The sequence below is a fragment of the Zonotrichia albicollis genome, chromosome 10 (assembly GCF_047830755.1).
Source record: "Zonotrichia albicollis isolate bZonAlb1 chromosome 10, bZonAlb1.hap1, whole genome shotgun sequence".
NCBI lineage: Eukaryota > Metazoa > Chordata > Aves > Passeriformes > Passerellidae > Zonotrichia > Zonotrichia albicollis.
The window spans coordinates 5,737,630-5,758,514 of NC_133828.1; the positions used below are offsets into that span (position 1 = coordinate 5,737,630).

At 40.7% G+C, this 20,885-nt stretch overlaps 1 protein-coding gene and 1 long non-coding RNA gene across 2 annotated transcripts in view; one reads left to right on the forward strand and one right to left on the reverse strand.

Annotated features, from left to right (window-relative positions):
* The window catches only part of LOC102068631 (von Willebrand factor D and EGF domain-containing protein), a 178,389-nt gene that overhangs the window by 93,084 nt on the left and 64,420 nt on the right, over positions 1-20,885 (forward strand). The window contains exons 12-17 of the mRNA XM_074547885.1: positions 6,467-6,603; positions 7,669-7,824; positions 12,304-12,408; positions 15,137-15,251; positions 18,547-18,797; positions 20,026-20,245. Coding sequence (XP_074403986.1) covers positions 6,467-6,603; positions 7,669-7,824; positions 12,304-12,408; positions 15,137-15,251; positions 18,547-18,797; positions 20,026-20,245 — 984 coding nt within the window. The remainder of the gene's footprint in view (positions 1-6,466; positions 6,604-7,668; positions 7,825-12,303; positions 12,409-15,136; positions 15,252-18,546; positions 18,798-20,025; positions 20,246-20,885) is intronic.
* On the reverse strand, positions 2,954-11,544 carry LOC141730422 (uncharacterized). The gene is made up of 5 exons (XR_012581900.1): positions 11,364-11,544; positions 9,821-9,955; positions 6,460-6,625; positions 6,119-6,309; positions 2,954-3,711 (listed from the first exon to the last, which is right to left on the reverse strand). It is a non-coding gene; the product is annotated as an uncharacterized LOC141730422 (long non-coding RNA).

Here is a 20,885-nt window from a genome sequence, read left to right on the forward strand (position 1 = left end):
GAAAAGGCAAACATCAATACCAGCTTTAATCTACTGTTTAAAGTCCCAGTTCTTTCCATTTGAGGCAAAGACCTGGCTGAGCAGGAAGAGGAGTATTAGCATTAAAGTTACAAAGCCAATAGAAAATGAATTTTAAAAGGATATCAAATCTTGGTGATAAGGGACATGGAAGGTTGCATGCTCAGTGATCCATACTATTCCCTGCAAACCAGGCCAGGGAGATCAGTCTTTTCTGCAGATTAGTTTATTTGCCTTTATGCAAAATGAAAACAGGGAAAACAGGCCAAAAAAACATGTAGCTAAACAAAACTATTTTCCAAAGAACAGAGAATTAAATTCCTAGGAAAGTTTAAAAAATTATAGGTCTCATTCAAACTGACCAAAGCCAGACACCCCAGAAGCACACCTGTAACTTCTTTATATCAGGTACCATAGGAAATTTCAAACTTAAATCTTATTAAATCCAAAAGAAAACAGAAAGCCCTGAAAAAACAACCTCCTTCTCCAAATACTCACAATGCACATACAATATAAACAACACACTCAAAGCAATTTATAAATTAGAATTAAAACTTGCAAACCATTCAAAAGCCTGGTTAAATTGACCAAAACCAAAAATCCAGAGCAAACCTTTAAGGCCTTTACATAATATTTCATGTTGTGTAAAGAGCTCACAATCCTCTAGATACAGAATGTTCAACCAATGGTGAACAAAACCCCAAGTGTAATAAACAGATTTAATCAAATTCAGTAACTTTAAACATGGGAAAATTACTAAAACCAACTAATTGGGCACTAGAGTGGACATAAGAACCAAGATGACACCACAATGGCCCAAATCCTTTTTGTGGCATCACTGCACTCACTCTTAGGAAGCCTCAAGAAGATTCCAAGAGTTCTTCCCTAAAGTGCCTTTAAGGGACCAAAATCTGAGACCTGCTTTGGTGTGCCAGTGAGAACCATGAATGCACAACCAGAACTTTACACAAGGTCACCTCTCCAGGCCATCTGGAATGGAAGAAATATTCTGTAGTCAACAGCACAATCCTCTTCTTTTCTATCGCTGAAGTACATTGCTAGCAAGCCTTTTAAAAATAGAAGGATTAAATAAACCTAAAATGTCACAGTGAGTTTTCTAAAGCAAAAAATAATCTACCATATTGTTGTAGCACATGGATGCTTTCAGTGTGAAATTGAGCCAGGCCATTTCTCACATGCAGGGAGCTCTTGCAAAATGTTTTTTTCTCCACTCTCTCTCAGGGCTCATTTCTCTAATCCAAACTGGATAGCAGAGACCCTCAAAGCAGAAAACCACATTCACTCATGCCAGCAAAAGGTCACAGATCTAGAGTTTGGTACTATGGAAATAGAGTTGTTTAGGTTGGAAAAAAATCCCTGAGGCCTGTGAGTCCAGCTGTTAATCCAGCAATACCAAGCCCAGCACTAAACCATGTCCCCAAGTGCCACATCTGCACAGCTTTTAGATACCCCCAGGGATGGCGACTCTGCCACTTCCCTGGGAAGCCCATCCCAGTGCTGACCACCCTTTCAGTGAAGAAAGTTTCCATAATATTCCATCTAAACCTCCCCTGCCGCAATTTGAGTCCATTTTCTCTTCTTCTGTCACTTTCTAGCTGGGAGAAGAGACCAACCCACACCTTGCCCCATCCTTCTTTCTGGGGGTCGTAGAGGGATGGTCCCCATGAGCCTCCTTTTCTCCAAACTAGACACCCCCAGCTCCTTCAGCTGCTCTGGTCCTCTGAGACCTGGCTTTGGGAACAGGAAAAACACAGTTTTCCTTCAGAAAGCAGGGAGATCACTGACGTGCAAGAACTCTGGCAAAAAGCATGTGGCTGCTGATAGTTTTTTCTTAGGGAGGATTAGCACATAGATAGCACAAGTTCTAGGACATGCATTCCATGATTGTGTCTATGATTACCAAAATAACATTATACACAAAAGAAATACAATATTTGTGCAAACATTTGAATGGTGGCAGTCTCAGACTTGCTCTATCCAAGCTGTAGAGATAATTGAGCATCAATTTGCTCTGATGCAGAACCCTCATACCTATTACAGCTGGAGATCCACATCCAGACCAGCAAGCTCTGGCATGGAAAATTGTTCAATCAGCTACCTGACTCCAAGGAAGGGGCACCTGGGCATCATGGGCCATTTACTTTCTCACTTCAGCAAAGATTTAACCCAACCCAGCACTTATCATCTGGTTCATGATTTGTTTTTCATGGCTTAGATTGCTTATTTATCATCCCCTTTAAGAAAAGCAGGTCAGTTCCTTTCCTTTTCTTTATTCAAACAAAATTCCCGCTGGTTTCAATTTCAGGTCTGCTGCTCCAGCCCAAAGCCTTGTGTGTAGTTTTCAAACATTGCAGAATAAAGTTTATTTGTGCTGGGATACTTTTCTAATCAAATAGTAAATCCAACATGAACCATTTCAATATGTCAGTAAGACTTCAATAAGTGTAGTTTTGCAATATTCTTGATTTTGTGTCAACTGACTTCCTTTTACTTCTACAACTCTGCATATTATTTACATAATACACTGCAAAAAATACCTGTAAAACCAACCATGTATTTATGGGGGGGTGGGGGTTTCAATCTATTATTTAGCCTGTGCTCCTTGTCAGGTTTGATTCATGTAAATGATTACAGAATTAAACTGCACAGTCAGCAACTCTGAATTTACTGTTCTTTCCTGGAAATTCCTACTGGAGATGGGAGGAGAAGGAAGGGAAGGCAGGGGAGGTGTGCCTTGAGGGCAAGCATTGCAAACCAAAGAGGAAAGATCCTTTATTCTGTCTGGAGGCCTGTGAGATTTCCACCTTCAACTCCAGACCCTTCTCTCCAATTTATCTCAAGACAGTTTCGTTAAAACACAAGATTATTTTTACTTTTTTGCCCCAACATTTCCTGCTGTTCACACTGTCCCTATCAATGCTCTGCCAGGTGACAGATGCATTTTTTTTGCATTTATTTGCTGTGGGTACAGACTGGGCACTGGAAATGCAGTGGGATGTCCATGCCTGAGCCAGGATGGATATGAACACACAGCTCCTCAAATCCTCCTCCATAACTGCTGCACCAGTCACACATCTGAGCCCCAGGTGCCACCCTGAGCTTCAGTTTTTGATCTGCTAGTAAAAGTCAAAACACATTTTTGGCCTATAGGCCATACAGAGAAAAGAAGGAGGATGTTCTGCCCTGGATTTCGTTGTATTTTGACATTCAAACTCCCTAAACATAAATTATTAATGTTCAAATATATAATACTTTTTACAAGCACCTTCCAAGAACTGCCTGATTACCTGCAGATTTCTCTCCTCTCTACAGACATCAGACATCCATCCCAAGTCTCCACAACCTCAGCTTTCTCTGCACTTTTGCCCTCACTCTCACCTTTGTGATGTTTCCCAGCTCTTTTTATTGCTTCTTCCCTCCAGTCTTTACCTGAATTACTTGAAGACCTTTTGCTGGGGTTTTTCAGGCTCTCCAATATTTCCTTCTGATGTCAGCACCTCTCTGCACTTCCAGCTCCCCCTCCATGAACCACACCTTGATCCCTGTACCCAGCAAGAACAGGGTCTGGATGTTGGAGTGCCCAGCTGCCAACTGTCAGGAGACTTTTCCAAAGCCAATGGAATGGAGATTTCATTTCCTTTTTTGGTTGAAACTGGCTAAAATTCAAAAACACTAGAAGGCAGGAAGGAAGACAGACAGAAGCCCCCATTAAAACCAAATGCTTAAAATTCCTACACCCATTATGTGTGACATTTAAAAATAAATAAAAAAGGTAAAAACAAAAACCCTTATCAATATTTATGTACTGCTTAAACTAAAGTCTAAAGGCTGAACTCTAGTATCCATTTCTTTAAAAAAGAGACATTGTAATTATCTTTATTTTCCATCAGATTTAAAGTGGGTATGACACTGATGTTTGCAGTTGTTGCCAAGTAATGTTTGCATTAAGGAAAGAACTTTCCAGAATCTCATGTCCTGCCAGTGAGGGGTCTGGGGATGCTCAGAGAGCTGGGAGGGGACACCAACAGGACAGCTGAGCCCAAATGGCCACAGGGATGTCCCATTCCATATGGCATCACTCTCAGCACATAAACTGGGGGGAAAGCTGGGCAGGGGTCACTGCTCAGGTACTGGCTGGGCATCTCTTGGCAAGTGTGAGCAATTGAATTGTGCATATATTCTAAATATTTTATCATTATTATCATTACTGTATTTTCTTCCTTTTTTCTCCCATTAAACTCCCCTTAAGTCATCTCACACATTTTCTCACTCTCTCCCTGGTGATTGTCTCCCTGATCCTGCCAGGAGGAGCAGTGAGAAGTGCCTGTGTGATACTCAGCTCCTGGCTGGGGTTAAACCCTGACAAGAATGGTTTGAGAGAAATAAGTACAAAATGCTGAGCTGATATTGTAAGGCACTGGGCACTGAGAGTGCTTTTGTGGAACAGGAAGGGCTGCAGGAGCACATTCCTGTGCCCCACTCCTTCCCAGGCTCTGAGATTCTGCTTCACCCACAGAAGCCTGAAAACCTGCAGTGATAATGAAAACATTAATGCAATCCAAGCTGCCTCACTACTAGTGGGGCTAACTATTAAAATCTCATGAAAAACATAATGAAGCATTTTTATTTTTTAATTTTTATGCACTAACCACAGAAGAAGGCAATTTATCAAAACCAGTCACCACATCTGACTAATAGTTTTGTACATTACAGGAATCCACTAGTAAGTGATGAAAGCTGATAAGCTGTAAACGATTTCTCTTCTTGTAAATATTGCAAAGTGTCCAGCAGTGTTGGTAATACTGCTGCAATAAAATCAATTTTTTAAAAAAATGAAAGAAAAGCTAAAAGCACTTCAGAAGTGCAGGGGGAAAAAAATATTTTCTCTTTTTTTTCATGTTTATGTTGCTTTCCTTCCTTTTTTCTCTGGAAAGACATGAGTCGTGGCTGTGTTGTTACAGGCTGCAATCTGGTGGGATGGCAGTGTTTAAACAGCATTTTTCCTAATGACAGCCTAAATGGCAGAGCCCTAAAGGAACAGCGAGGTGCTGGGAAAGGTTATCAGCTCCACTCAGGGCATTTTGCCCCTCAAATCAGAACCGAACTAAGGTGCCATTAAAATATCAGGTGATGGAGAGCTTCTGTTTTAGCCAAGCTGCAGCTCAGAGAAAACTGATGGGCAATATTGCTTTGTCAGAGCAGTGGGGATGGGGCAAGGGAGAGGAACCAGGCAGGGATAACAACTGGGACAACACTCTGCTGGTGAGCATCCTCCCTCCCAGGGCTCCTGGTCATGCCCTTGCTATTAAGTGTTGTTCAGGAGACAAGAAGGAAGTGTTCTGCTTTGTGTTACTTGTCATTATAGTGGCTTCTCCCAACCACTAGATCTACTAATAGTATAAATGAAAATATCCAGGCATGATCTCAACCAACTCCTATTATTGATGTGTGATATTGGAGCCATTCTGAGCCTTGTGCTACCCAAGAGCTGGTGCAAATATCTACCAAATTATAATTTTTCTTCATTAAAGATGTGAATTCTGACATCCAATGGGCTTGCATTTTTCCTCTGTTGAAATAACCCCAGTATGAAAGCAATGAGCAATTTTAAAAGGCGAATACCCAAAGTACAACAGAACCCAAATGAAACTTTACCTGAGAGCCATAAAACATTTTTAAAACAGTAATGGGTGGAAGTCAGCCTTGTAAGGGGGCCAGCACAGGCTGTACTTTACTTAAGCTCTACTTAAGGCTTTAATGTAGCATTTAAGTGAAACTTAGCTGGTGCATGACCTTTGTGCTGACACAGTGCAGAGCTGAGTGCTACCATTAATGATTTAACCCTCACAAGAAAGTTTTACTTTAAGGATCCTTTTACTGCTGCCACAACTTTAGGGCTAAAAAAAACCCATAAAAACCCCAAAAACATAGGGCTGGCTTTTCCCCTGCTTTTTAACACTCCAAGGATCCTGGTGGCATGGTCATCTCTTGTTCCCATATTTCTGTATGCTATGGGATGAGGACTTGTCCTCTCAGCTGTGCTCCCATCCTGTTCCCTGGGATGTATTGTCCCTCTTACCTGGGTCAGAGGTGTATTGCCACTGGATGCTTAGGTCGACAAAAGTTTTAGCCCTGGAGACCTTTTGACATGAAGCCACCGCTTCAGAGAATTGATTCAGGAGTCATGACTCTCACATCTTGCAGCACTGGGTGCACAGGACAATATTTAATGGAGGTTTTCTGCCTCCCCTTCTGACAGCTGCTGTTTCCCTGTTCAAGAGAAATCCACAGGGAGGCAAGGAAGACTTCCTTAAGGAAAAGTATTAAACCACAACAACCAGGAACAACTACAAACTCTTTGCTGCAGCAGAGCAGAACAGAGTGTAAGTGCTGCTCTCTGAAGCTCTGTATCCATCTCACCCTGCAGAGCCAGCTTTGGAAATCACAGCCCTGGAGAACGGGGGTCTCTGCGACGTCCGCGCCTCGGCGTGCAGCAGGATCCGGGTGTTTGGCCTGGGCTTCAGAGACTCCCCCAGCCTGCACTGCCAGGTCACCAGGCTAATTGTAAGCTGCCTCCTCTTGGCTCCTAAAATATGAAATATGGATGATAGAGTCCAACACTGACATGTTTATATAGAAATGTTTTACTCTGATCTGTGCTATCTTCCCTCACTGTTTCAGCAGTGTTTCACCTTCCAAGCCCACTGCCAATGTGTTTGCTGCAAGTGAGGGGAGCTGAAGAGGCTCAGACCTTTCCAGACCTTCCATCCATTCACAGCTATGAATTCTTGCTCATAACCTCCGTAGAATTTTGTTTGACTTCTGTTTGGTTGAGGCGCTCTGTAGTCCATTGAAGCCTGAAATCACAATATGATTTCTCATTTTGTACATCTAGAATCACTACACTTGGTAGTTTTCCTAAACACATTTAAATGTTAAGTTTTGTGGTTGAATATAGGGTTTATTCACCACAGTTACAGAGGCTCTTATTTAAATTTTCTTAGTCATACTTCAACACCAAATCAGAGGTTTAGATGAGCATCAAACCCATCTCTTATGCAAGCACTGTAATTTTATCATAAACAACTATACACAGGCAATGCTGCAACTGAGTGGTTTGATGGATCAGCATCCTCAGTTATGAAATGTTTGATTAAACTCATAAATCCACCTCAGAACAGACACTCAGCCTGACTCCCAGTCGGTGCTGGCACGCTCACGAGGCACAGCTGAGATTTGCTGAGCCCCCTCAGGGCTCCATAGGCTCTTCCCAAGCTGGGATGTTTTGTGCAGCTGATCTGGAGGAGTAGCTGACATCACCTTCAAGGAGCCACGAGCTGGCTGCTGAGCTCCAGCAGGAAACACAAAGTTACTCAATTACATCAGCCCATCTCATCCCAGCTGCTCATCCCAAGTGCAGACCACAGCACTTCCTAAATCAATAGACCACCTGCATGCCTAGCTAAGCATGGCTTCCCCTTTACTGTAGCTATAGTAACAGCATGTTTCCTTTTAAATAAACCACGGTGGAATGCCTGATATTATTGATTATAAACATAAACATACACTGACAACTGGAATCTCTTTATGAGCCTTCATTTTCTGCACTCTCCCTCTGCTTTACTGTAGCATCTCAATGGCGAATGGCTATCAAGAGAAGAAGAAAGCACAAAAGCAGATTTCCTGAGTTCTGAGGCTGTGGACTGCCAGATCCCACTCCTGAACATCACAGAGGCTGTGCACTTCGTGGCCGGTGACGAGCCGTTCGCAAGATGGCAAGTGAAAGTAGGAATTTTATTATGTTTCTAAGAAACGCTTTAGAAAGAGAAAAATCAGTTGTCATGGTAAATTAAAATGCAAAGCACAGTTTTCTTCCTTTCAGAAATGAAAATGCCTGTAGAAATACTTGCACTAATGTCATGTAGAGGAAAAGAAAAAACACCCCACCAACCAAAACAATGAGCTAAACCCCAGTGTCTCTGTAGCCAATCCAAAAGGGCAAATTACAACCACTTCTAGAGGTAATCACCTGAAATTGATGCAGTTGTGCTAATCAATTGTTAATCATTAGTATTCCATTTCTGAAAACCCCTCAGCTCAGACTCCTGATTAGGCAGCAAGTGTCAGAGAGCTTTGACTCCCTGGGTGCATAAGCGGTGCATGCCCTGGGCAGGCTTGAGCAGGGATGTCATGGTCACAGTCATGGTCTGAATGGCTGCAGGAAGAAGCATGTGCTCTATCTGCTTCTTCTGAGTTTTCTGCTGCAGTTTTAGCCCCTTTTTTCACAAAATGGTAGCTATTTTTCTAAATATCCCCAGGAAACCAGTGCCTTCCCGACCCTGTGTGCCTGCTGCCCTTGGTCTCCCTCTAGGCCTGGATGGGTTTTTTTTCTGCAGATCAGTTGTTTTTTTACAAAACTGAGATTTTTTTTAAAGCCTCTGAAGCTGAGAAGAATATATTGCCATTGTAGGGAGACTGCAGATGTGCCCTGAAAATTGAAGAATGCAAAATGAGGCACGTAAAACACTCCCCTCACCCCTGCCTGTCCTGCAGCCTGCAGCGGCCTGCACCCAGCTGGGGACACATGCTGCCACGTGGCCTGGGGGAAACAGAAGGATGTTTGGCAGGACACATCTTCTAGTCAGAAATTTATTTTTAAAAGACAAGGATTTGGGAGCTTAGGACATTAGGGTAAAACTCTGTGGGTGCAGACCCTGTTTGCTGCTGGGGTGGGCCTTGGACCTTCTTTGTGTCACACACCAGGGCTGAGCCAGGAGGGAAGGTGCTCTGCTCAAAACTGCTCCAAAAAGTTATTGAACTCTGCCAGCTGCAAGATAAAATGCTGCTTCATGGTGGAAGGATCTGAGAGGGAGACACCCTGTGTGTTCCTGGTCCAAGAGGATAGGTAAAATCCTGGTATGGGCACAGGAAGGTTTCTCCAGTGTTCCAGGACATCGTCCTCACAGCACAGGTCTATTACAATTCTGATTGTGTTCAAGCGCTTCCTTTCAGCCCTGAGGAGGTCTGTACAATTTTTCTCGTCCTTTCCCCTCAAAAACAGCTAAAAATTCTCTTTCCATGCACTAAAGCTCCAGAAAAGCTCTGCACCTGCAAGCTTTCTGCCCTTTCCCTCTCCTTCAAACCCTGCAGAGGAACCAGGCTGACGGCTACGCAGCAAAAGCTCAATTAAATCATCTCAGTCTGCATGTGAGTCTGGAGCTCCTGTGGATCTTTAGATGAGCAAATTGGGAAGGCAGAGCCTAGTGCTCAGCTTCAAAGGCAGCTGGCCTTACATGGCAGCACAGAGAACAAAATCATGGAGATTTTCAAGATAAAAAATTACTTTCAATTAAGTCCACAGGTGTTCAAAAATTCATGTTCCAGAAAATTCCTCTTATGACTTATTGCAGCTCATAAGACTTATTGATGATCTGGGTTATGTATCTATGCATCTACTTTTCAAAACACAGCTAAAGTATTTTTCAGAACCAAAAGTCAACACAATTTTTCTGGAAATGTCACTGTTCAATATTTTCAGAATCTTTCCCCCTTCCCAAATGAAATTTCAAAGGAATCAGGAAAATTTGACTACAGCTTTTTTCACTACCAACACTGGGGGAGCAGGAGCTCTTCTCAGTGCTCTTTCATTTAATCTCCTGTTGTAGTCATGTTTCAGATTTTGCCCATTGTTCCCATGACATGCTGCTGAACGCAGATAAGAAAGTACATGTGGCTGCACCAGAGTGTTTGGCATAATTAATTGAGATATCAAAATACAAACCCATGCCTGGCCAGCAGATGACTTGAGCTCTCCAGGCAGATGCCTGGGTGAAGAGGTGAAAGAACTTGGCAGGCACTTATCTAATTTTGGAAGCAGTTCTCATCCTTTTCATTAAGTTGTTGTTGCTGTATTTGTCTAGAATAGAAAAAAATCGCCAAAAATTCAGTGAGGCAAAAACTGAATTTGAACTCAGCACAGTTTTACACCTTTCATTTTTTTTTTAGAGACTTTCTTACAAAGTCTATGTAGAGTGATGCCAATAGCCAAGATCATTTCATGACAGGTGAAAAACCTGAGAAAAAAAGCAACAGAGTTCCTGAGCATTCTTTGCATTTTTGGAGAAACTGCTTCTCCTTTCCAGATGATACCTATGCCCAGGCAAACAAGGCCCAGCTCTAAGTGGATTTTTGCCTCTTATGGTCCAAACAAATTAAAGGTTTGCTCAGCTCACTTCTCATTAAAGTATTTGTTCCACATCACTAAGATGACTAATGAAAAGGCAATTAAAATAGCTATAAACCAGCCCAATTCTAAAAAGGGACCAAAATAGATGTTTATAATAGAATGTAGGAAAAAAACCAAAACAGATTAAAAAATAATCTAATTATAGGAGTTACATCTCACTCACAACACTCCAGACAGAACAATTAGTGCAATTTTACAGCTTTTGATATTTTTCCCTGTCTAGCCATTTTTTCACCCATTATTAGTGCACTATGTATTGAGTGTATTGAGACAACTTTGGACACTCCAGTAAAATAATGAATTTAAATTAAGTTTAAATTGCACTAGGAATAATAAATTCTTAATGGAAATCTTGCTGCCAGAGTCTTTCAGTGAAGAGCAGGTCTACAGGGGGTTTCAGTTTTTTCTCAAACTACAGGAGAAATGCTTTATTTCTTTGAAAAGCACTTTTACCTATAGTACAACACACTATAATCTAATATGTCAATAGTCTAATATTTTCCTTAAACCAATGAATTTTACTAGGTCAATGAATTTTTGAACCAATTTATATTAGTCCAAAGAAGTTATTTCACTTCCACAAGTTGAAATTGTGAATATCCATGAATGCTGCCTGTGCCTGCCCTTGTGGTGGTTTCTGTGGTGGCAGAGAAAACCACTCAGCTCAAAATGTAGAACCATCCCACATGAGACAGTGTAGGAGAATCTGCTCTATTCTCTTCCATGAACTTGCAACCAATTCATGATAATTGCTGCTTTTTATGAAACTTACCATGTATTTTTTGATCTCTGTACTTTTGTTTATCTTTGTTAAAGTTAAGTTTTTTTTTTTTTCTGTGAGCTGGAAGAGTTTATTGAGTGATCAAAAACTTTATGGCCTCAGTCTTGTAAAAAATCCCCTGCAAAGGGACCAAGGATGTTTCAGCTTTGTGGTCTCGGGAGAGATGGAGGAGGGCTGGGGATTCTTTTTTAACACCAAGAAAACACAGGAGTACCTGATGAATCCAAAGCAAACCCTGTTAGATTTGCTAAGCAGCAGCTTTATTTTGATTGTGAGAAGACAAAACCTGAAAAATACCTGACAAAAAGGTTTTGCTTTCCTGCTGGTTCTCATCTGTGTCTACAGCATGGCTTTCCCCCAGGGTTTTGAGGTGCTCTTCAAGGTTCACACCACTCAAGACGTCTCACAAAGCACTCTCAAAAGCTTTCCACTTATCCACACTTCTCTGGTATCTTTTCATTTTTACTGTGGAAAAATTAAAATATAAATGTACTCAACTCTTTTGTATTGTGCAAGCACTCTTATATAAAAAAGGGCATGTTTAAGGCTTCCTGAATTATCCATTATGAGCTGGGACAGGTGACTGCTCCAATGTACCTTCCTACAGAAATGAGACTGTTTCTTTCTCTCATTGTCATCCCTTGCATCTTTTATAAGTTTAATTTCAAACAAACCTATATAATTCATATTCTTCTTTTTTTCAGGCCAAGGATTTTACTTTGATTTGCTATCAGTAAAAAAGTGGTTCTCATTCTCATTTCAAATAAACCTATATAATACACATTCTTTTCTTTTTTCACTTCCAGGCCAAGGATTTTACTTACTGATTTGCTATTAGTAAAAAAGTGGTTCTGAGTCCCAGCCAAAAATGTTAACTGTTTTCCACAACTCCTTGAAATCCCCCTTGTAGTACTTGAGTAAAGCTTCCATGAGGGTATCAGAAAAAAACAAACAAACAAACAAAAAAAAACAAAAACAAAAACACCTTCAGGATAAAACCTAATAGCAATCAGAAAGCTGAATGCCAGCTGAGCCAAAAGATCATCTGGTTATTAATGAAGAATTTCCAGTTTGGAGCATTAAGCAATTTGTTAGCTCGCAGAGCCGCTCACAAGTGGTTTAATTTATCCTGCTGGCACGCATCCAGATCAAAGGGGCAGTGCTGTGGCTCCACAACGAGCAGACAGTCTCCATATGGAGCATGATGAGTTCTGAGGATGATTTTTGTCTCACTCAGGTCAGTAACGACGGCGTGCAGTACAGTAACTCGCGGGTGCTGACCCTGTACGACGCGCTCTGCCAGCTCTGCCAATTCCACCCCACCGCACTCTGCAAATTAAAGGTAATTTAAAGATCATCAAGGTTTCATGTGGATCCTTCATCTCTCCCTTAGCCCTCTCCCTCCCTCTGATGGGCTGGGTGTAATAACTGCTCTGGAAGGGGAAAACCTATTTCACAGATCAGCTGCACAGCCCCACACTTTGCTTTTCTCTTTCACAGCCTCGTGTCTGCAATATTTTATTCCCTTTTCATATTTACACCTGATAAAGCATGCTTTATGATGGACCTTCCTCACACAAACACCTCAGGAAAGCTCATGGCTGCCAATATTTATCCTTTGCAGCTGTTAGTGGGAGTAAATAAGAGCGAGGAGCCTGCCCTGAGAGGCTTAGCTTCACTTCTGAAGTGTCTCTGTTATTTTCCCTCTCCCAGCCTGTTTGGTGAGGGTATATCATTTCTATTCCCATTTTCTGCTTTAGCAAGAGGCACACAAAGAAGCATGTTATACAGTTTTTGTCATGTGAGAACACCCTTGAGAGAGCATCAACACCCTTGAGAGAGCATCAACCATTCCTGCTTGCATTAAACACTGCTAAGTACAAACACTGAGTATTCTGACAGTTTCAAAACTGTAACCAAAAGTCTACAGCTATGTTTTAAACTGCCAACATATTAAAAATTGCCTGCAGAGCACTATAATCCTCAGTTTTCCTGTGGAATTATTGGTGTAGCACCCCTTAAAAAGATCTTCTCTTCTCTTTTTTCCAGAGGCCTGCATTAAGCAAATTATCTGGTTTGCAGTGGGGCTTCAAAAAAAATTTTGGAGGGTATTAGGTGGGATATTTGAATGTGCTGATTCTGCTTTCCTACCCTGAGGCAAGTATGAATTAATAGGAGGCCACCAGTCTGCTTTTTTTATAAAATGAAGATTAATCAGGTACATCTTAACTCATTTGCCTCACTGTTCTCATTAATGCTAATGAGAAAATACAGCTTTAAAACCTGTACTGATTGCAAGCACACACCAGTTACCAAAACTTTTTAAAAGTTCACTTTTTTCCATGTGAGTGAGTGAACAGAAGTTACTTTATAGTAACTTTATAGGCCTATGTGGTAGTTTGACCCTGACTGGATGTCTCAAAGTCCCTCTGTCACTGCCCTCAGAGAGATAAGGGCAGGGAAACCCAGCACAGCCCAACTGAGGGTAAAACCACTTTAGTTTTAGATTAAAATAATTGTGTTAGAATCATTTCACTTAAAGCTAAGGTGAGGGCTTTTTGTCAAAGGCTTTCATATAGTTTTGAAACTCAGAAATGGATGTGGTCTCTCAATATGGTGTTCTCTAGGGATTATAGTAATTTCTATTCTAAGATGCTTCAAGGGAATATTTGAGCTAGGCTTCCAATTGCATCAGACCACAGTCTAATTATACCCCTTCTGCATTACTCTGCAGCACCTAAATTGCTTTCAGAAAAGGTGTTTCAATTAGGGGACATTTTATATCAGCCCATTTCACATTCTGTGTTCTTTTATGGGGCCCATTCTGTACCACACTGTATCACATCAGAAAAAAAAAGTCTTGTTTTTTTATCATAGCATCAAGCCCTTGAAAACAACAATGTAATAAAATCTAATTAACATCCAGGGTTTAGTGCTGGAGATCTGTCATGTTCTATCATGTTGTGGCCATTATGAGAATGCTTTTTGTTTCTCTACCTGACCCATTACCCTAAAGTGGTATTACTGACTAATGCAGTTTGCAGAAGGAGTTTGGGACACCAGTAAAGCAATAGACAGAAAATTCAGGGCCAGTAACAGGACACATATCAGTCTCAGAAAAACAAAGGAAGGAAAGGGAAAAAACGTGTTTGGTAGTTTGTCTGTCCTGCTGTCCCACTGTGGCAAGGACATGCCCCTTGTTCCCAGGATTATTCCATGTTTTTCTGGGAATCTGCATGGCCAGATAAAGTCCCTCCTGCCTAGCACAGGCTACAAGGCCTGACTCTTCCATAGGACCTTCCCATGGGATAGATCTTTAACTCCATCTGTTAATTATGTCCCTGTGCTCCCTTTTTAGACACCCAAATGCCTTCAACTCATAGGGGCCCCCTGGCCCTGGTGGGAGAGGAGCAGGTCAGCCCAGAGGCTGCTGTGCCCACAGAGCATCCCCTCACAGATGGTTTTGGGGATGTTCTGCCCCACCAAGGCACCAGGGATGTGCTCAGCTCTCCCCTGCAGCTCCCTCATGGGAGCCTGAATTCTCATGCACTTCTTTATTCTGCTTTTATAGCAGAATTTCCTATAGCAGAATTTGCTTTTGCAAATGTTTAGGAAGAGCAGGATTCCAATGTTTCAAATGGAAATAATGTAGTCTCAGGCTTTGGGAGTCTCGTGGAGCTCACCTTTCATGGATACCTGATATTCCCCATATGAGCAGTCACAGCTGGGAACAGTGACCACATGCACCACACGAGTGTGCAAATGGGAAAAGTCACATTCTGTTGCATCCCTCATCCATTACAAAACAACACTCCTTTGCCTAAGCTAAAACATTCAAAGCTACAAGGATCCCAAGCTGAGACTGGAAAACTTCCACAGTTTCCTCATTGTAAGCAGAAAGCACCAACATTTAAATTGCTGCTGTTTCCTTGTTTCAAGAGACAAGCGAATTTCTGCTTATATCCAGAAATTATTAATTGCTAATTTCTTATCTTTCTTATTCCTTTTTTTCATTGCCTTCATTTCCCACCCATTTTTATATTTCCTTTTCTTTTTTTTTTTTTTGGCAGGAAAATACATGCAATATAGATGGACTTTGCTATGGTGAAGGAGAGTCAAGTCCTACAAGCCCTTGTCTTCTCTGTGAACCTGACATTTCTAAGTTCACCTGGTCTGTTAATGAAAGTAAGACAGGGGTTTCTTTTCTAGAATTTAGAAGCACTTATCTGGGAATTTATGACTTAATTTATGAAATGTATCATTCCTCCATTTAGCTGAATCTATCATGTGGGTGCACATGGGCTGTTTCTAGTGGGAATAATTGGGTGCATCAGAAGTACAGACTCCTCTGCATGCACTATGCACCTTATTCTGTCTGAAACCTGATAAATCTCAGATTAATAAATGAAAAAAAATGCCATAAAATTAGAATTTGATATGCCAGTGGCCCTTGCAGTACCCAAGTCTGCCAGCTAAAGGTGATGAACCCTAAATATCTCTGTCAGCATCTCGCAGGTACAAATTTTAAGGAGGCAATTTGGGGAAAATACTGTTTTTAAAACACTAGCATGTGTTTTTGGTGTCTGTAAGAATTGCTTCCTTTTGCTGAGCCAAATCCTATGAAATGGCTCATAGAAGAGCTTGGCTTGGCAGGGAGTCCAAGTGATAGGGCTCAGGCACTCATTACCTGCACTGCCACAGAGCCCTCATTCTGCAGCCCCTGGAGGCAGGGGGCATGGGGAGGCTGCCTTTTGAAGCATCCCCTGAAGGATGGAGACTAAATCATAGTTTTTTATGGCTACCTGCCCAGTGTAAACAACAACCACTGCTCACCCCACTCTTTACAGACAATGTGTGCTTCCAGCAGCATTATCCTCACAGCCCATCTCTTCCCTTGCATGTTTGCATCTGGTCAATATAAAGATTATATTATTGCTTTTATGTAAATCCATGTGGTGCTTCCAGAAGGGGTTTCTCTGCTTTTTAGGCTTTGTAAACCCAAACACATTATAGTATAGAAAGGTGTGTGAGTCACAGAACCAGCCTGCTTCAGTTGTTTGGGGTTTTATTACATACCAAAAGCTGGCCAACTAAAAATCCATATGGATGAGCAGTTAAAATGCCTAAGGGTGATTTAGATCTGAATGAGAGACTACACTTGAAAGCTGTGTTTTTTCACCAGAAAACTATTTAATCCAATGAGGGATGTTACCTGTGACTCACAAACTTTGCCTCCTTTCTGTCATATAATAATAGAAAGTTTTGAAAGGTTTGAAATGGACCTCAAAGGTCATCTTGTCCCACCCCCTGCCATCGGTAGGGACACCTTCCACTAGACCAGGTTGCCCAGAGACATATCCAACCTGAGTTTATATTCTGCTGGCCAGAGCAGCAGCATCCCCAGGGATGAGATGATCCTGGGTGTTACAGACAGACTCATTACTAATACCAAGACAGCTTGATTTTCAAATTCAAGAAATGGCTGAAAAATTAAAAACTGAATTTGTTTTGAAATTTATGAAACTAGAAGTGATTTGGGAATTCTGACACACATCATGGTTCACTTTTAAATTATGTCAAAATTTAAAAATATTTATAAGAAAGGGTTTGTTAGACCTTTTTTCAAAAGTATGAAAACTTCTTTAAAAGTCCCGCAGTAATAGGGAGAGTGAATATATATTTACTGGATGGCAAGCAGATCTCTGTAGGATTAGAAACACTCCTCCACAGACTCCTTTCAGAACATCTGATTTTATGTTATTTTGTGCCTACCACTTCCACTCACCATCCATTCAGCTAACACCTTTGTGTTTATCCATAAATGCATACCCTGCATCAATATTTCATTGATTACTTTGGGCACAACTTTATGGGCTCCATGGCTTTAGTGTTTGGGAAATAAAAGGTAAATGAATAGATGGAAGCTTTCAACAGTTATGCCAGGACTATCTGCTGGACAAGCATTTTAGAAAGCTCTCATAACCCAGCAGCAATAAAGGAGACACATATTTAAATAATTGCATCATCTAAGCCGTGCTATGGAAAGCAAAGTTGGATAAAAATTATATGCACCACAAAAAAATCCCCTAATGATGATTTCCCATGAGCATAGGGCAAGGAGTCCTTATGAGAACACATACATAGTTCATAATGTTAGAGCATGGCTTGAAATTATTCCTGGGTATTGGAAATGTGCTTTAATTTAAACATAAATATAGTCAAATTACACTGTGAAAGATTCATTTAAATATCAATACCTGCCAATTTGTACTGCTGGCTAAAGAGGAAAGATGCCTTGAGACTGAGGAGGCTTAGGACATGGAGATGAAATTCCTGGCCCTGAAAAGAGCTGCTGGTTCCTCAGGGTTCTCATCTGATCTTACTTTTCCTTGGTTTCTAATTATAAAATGTAATCATTTTCTCTACCTTGTCCTCCTTACCTATATACATTGAAAGTGTCTTCAGGTAGCATTTATCTTCTGCTGCTAAATACCCTTGTAAAATTAGGGGGGTTTATCTTCATTAAGGAAATAGTGAATGTAAACAGCAACCCTGGAAATAACAGTGCCAATGGTGACATGATACTGTCACTGGGGATGGACAGTCTCTGGCACTGAAAAGACCTTTGTTCCTGATGAAATGCCCAACTGAATTCACTCAAACTGCTTCTTTAATTACTCCTCGTGGGTAAAGACAGGAGAGTCAACTCAGTGGAAGGGTTACAATTTATTTTCCCTTCTGAGTTGCCTGCCCAGTTCATTTGAAATTCAGAATTTTGAGATTTATTTTATTTATGTTTAAATGGATAGATGATAGGTAGATTAAATACGTATGTAAGTATAAGAAATATAACTAATTATATCATTATATATTTAATATAATATAATATAATATAATATAATATAATATAATATAATATAATATAATATAATATAATATAATTAGTTATATATTATATATCTAAATATATAACTAATAGAATGTATATTAGTTATATATACTAAATACTATATATAATATACTATATAATATTATATAGTATATATTATATAGTATATAATATATATTATATATTATATATTATATATTATATATTATATATTATATATTATATATTATATATTATATATTATATATTATATATTATATATACTAGTTTTAAGAAGAACTGGGACTAGGGGGAGGTTATAGAAATCATGTATTATTTACTCTCAAGAATCAGATAGCACATCAAAATTAATCCAAGTTCAGGATGGGACAGAAATTCAGCATAGGGCACAAAAAAAAGGGGGGGGAGGAAAATGGTGTTCTTTTGGTAAAGTTATTTGCTGCCTCTAACACACAAATCTCTTCCTCCATCAGCCTCTGGGTATGATCTGCATGTTTTCTTTGAGAGCATCCCTTCAAAGACCCACACTGAGACCCTTTACGTGGGAGAAAGTGGAGTTTATGTAATCATGGTTTCATTTTTGCTGTTTAGACAACCTGCCTCCTGTGTTCCAGGCCCCCTCCAGCCAGCTGCTGACATTTATTGGTGAGAATTTTGTTTACCAGCTAATAGCGGTGGATCCAGAAGGGTCGGCTGTGCTATTCATCTTGGAGGCTGGGCCACGGGATGCCAGGCTCTCCCCTGCTGGCCTGCTCCTCTGGAAAGTGGATTCAGAAGAAATGCAGACCTTTGAATTCGCTGTGTCAGATGAGTGCAATGCACAGAGCAGGTACTCCATTGAGGTAAGGGAAAGAGCACTTTAAAAACAAAACAAACCTCTTTGTCATGTCAGTGCAATTGTGCAATTGTCATCAAAGCTGATAAATTGTTACTGCCTCGAAAAACAAGGCTTCAGCTGTTTCCTCATAAGTGTATAATATCCAGCACAGCAATAATGATCAATTAATGGAATAAATATCTCTGAGAACATAGAAACTATATACACAGGGAACAAGAGAGAGTGCTATTGATTGCTGTTTGAAAGAACATTCTTGCAGAGCCTTTTAATGGTTCATTAATCTGCTTTAAAATTCACATTTTGCATCTGGATTGCACAAAAAAAAGCATATAACATAAAAGACCAGGCTTTAGCTATAAAAGGGAGATTATATCTCATTCTCAATGATATTTTTAGAGGATGTCTTGATCTTATGTCTTTACTCCACACTCTTAAGTTTCTTGGCAGAGCTTGTGCATGGCTTTGTCTTTATTGTATGGGCTAACATCAATCCTCTGATCAGATAAGCTAATAAAGCAGGACACAGACTCTTGACATAAGAACAGTTTTGTGAAGAAAAGCTTTTTATTCCCAGAGATTCCTATTTTTACTCATTCAAACCACAAAATACCAATCTGCTGAACCCACACAGCAAAGGGGAAACTGGAGCCTAGATATGGCTTTAATGGAAATATTTCAAGCTAGACCTGTGTTATCTGGGGGAGATAATGCAGAGCTTTGAATCTGTAGAAATGCAGTTCTTGTAAATACCTAAAATACAACCATGGATCTCCCTTTCCTGAAGGGAGAGACCAGATAAGGAATGCCACAGTCATGTTCCTGCCTGGGAGCCATTTGTAATGTGAAGGAGGAAGGTGGGCAGGCAGGCAAAGAGAAAAGATTTTTCCTTTCTTCTTTGAAGAATAAGGAACAAATTCTGCCCTCAGATACGATGTGAAATCTGCTGTTACAGCAAACGAGATTGGGGTTTTTTTTCCTTATAAGAAGTCAGAATATGCCCCTAAATGATGAAAAAAGAAATCCCTTTGAAGTAGAGTTCTCAGTCAAATAAATAAGTACAGTGAATATAAGGCCATCCATCTAGACAAAGGAAATTGGTTAGAAATAGATTTCCATAATAGTGGATAACATGTTTGTAGTACAAATCTCTCCCTTCCTAAAGGGGAACAATCCCCATCCCAGCTGTGGTTATCCAGAGGAACCTTACCAGAATCCCCTCTTGCCTTTTCCAGGTTGGAGTGAAGCCCTGCAGCTGCCTCAATGGTGGCACCTGTGTCACCAATATCAAATACCCTCCAGGCCTTGGTGAATACCTGTGCTTGTGCCCAAATGGATTTGATGGAGAATTCTGCCAGGAGGACACCAGGGACTGCAAATCAAACCCCTGTGGCAGTGGGAGCTGCGTGGACAGCATGGGGAGCTACTTTTGTCAATGCCCCCCTGGTTTGGGAGGTAACACCTCTCTGTTTGCATCTCTGCTTTAACCACAGATGTACTGAGATACAGCAATTTTTGAGTATGGCACGACCAACATCTGCCAAATGGACTGAAAACAAAATCATGCTCTTCTGCTGCCATGGCTTAGCTTTAGACATAGAAAGATAATATTTCTCTATCTAATAGTGAGGGAAAATGGCCTAAACTCTGTTGTCCTGAAATGATCACTCAAGGAGGATGTGAATCTCCCAGATCTCTGTTGCTTCCTGCTCATTTCCCGTGGGTTTGTCCATCCATGATCTCGTGGATGCAAGGAGATCTCATGGATCAATGATCTCATGGAGCAAAGAGAAGGCTGAGTGAAAGAGAGAAAAGGCAAAGATCCAGGGCCTTTTTGCACTTGACAGGATTTCACTTAATTAAGCTGAGGAAAGAACAAGGATTAAATGATGTTTCTTAGGTCTTGGAAGAAGTAGATATGGAAAACATGGAAAAATAAATTGTCCTTTAGTCCTGCTTGAAGCTTCGTTAAATTTAAGCACAGTGAGAAAATCACAAGCCTAGTGAGTTGTCAGACATCATGATGAAACAAAATCCAACCCCTGAAACTCTTCAAGACTGGTGCTCTGGTTTCAAAATTATATCCAGGCCAAAA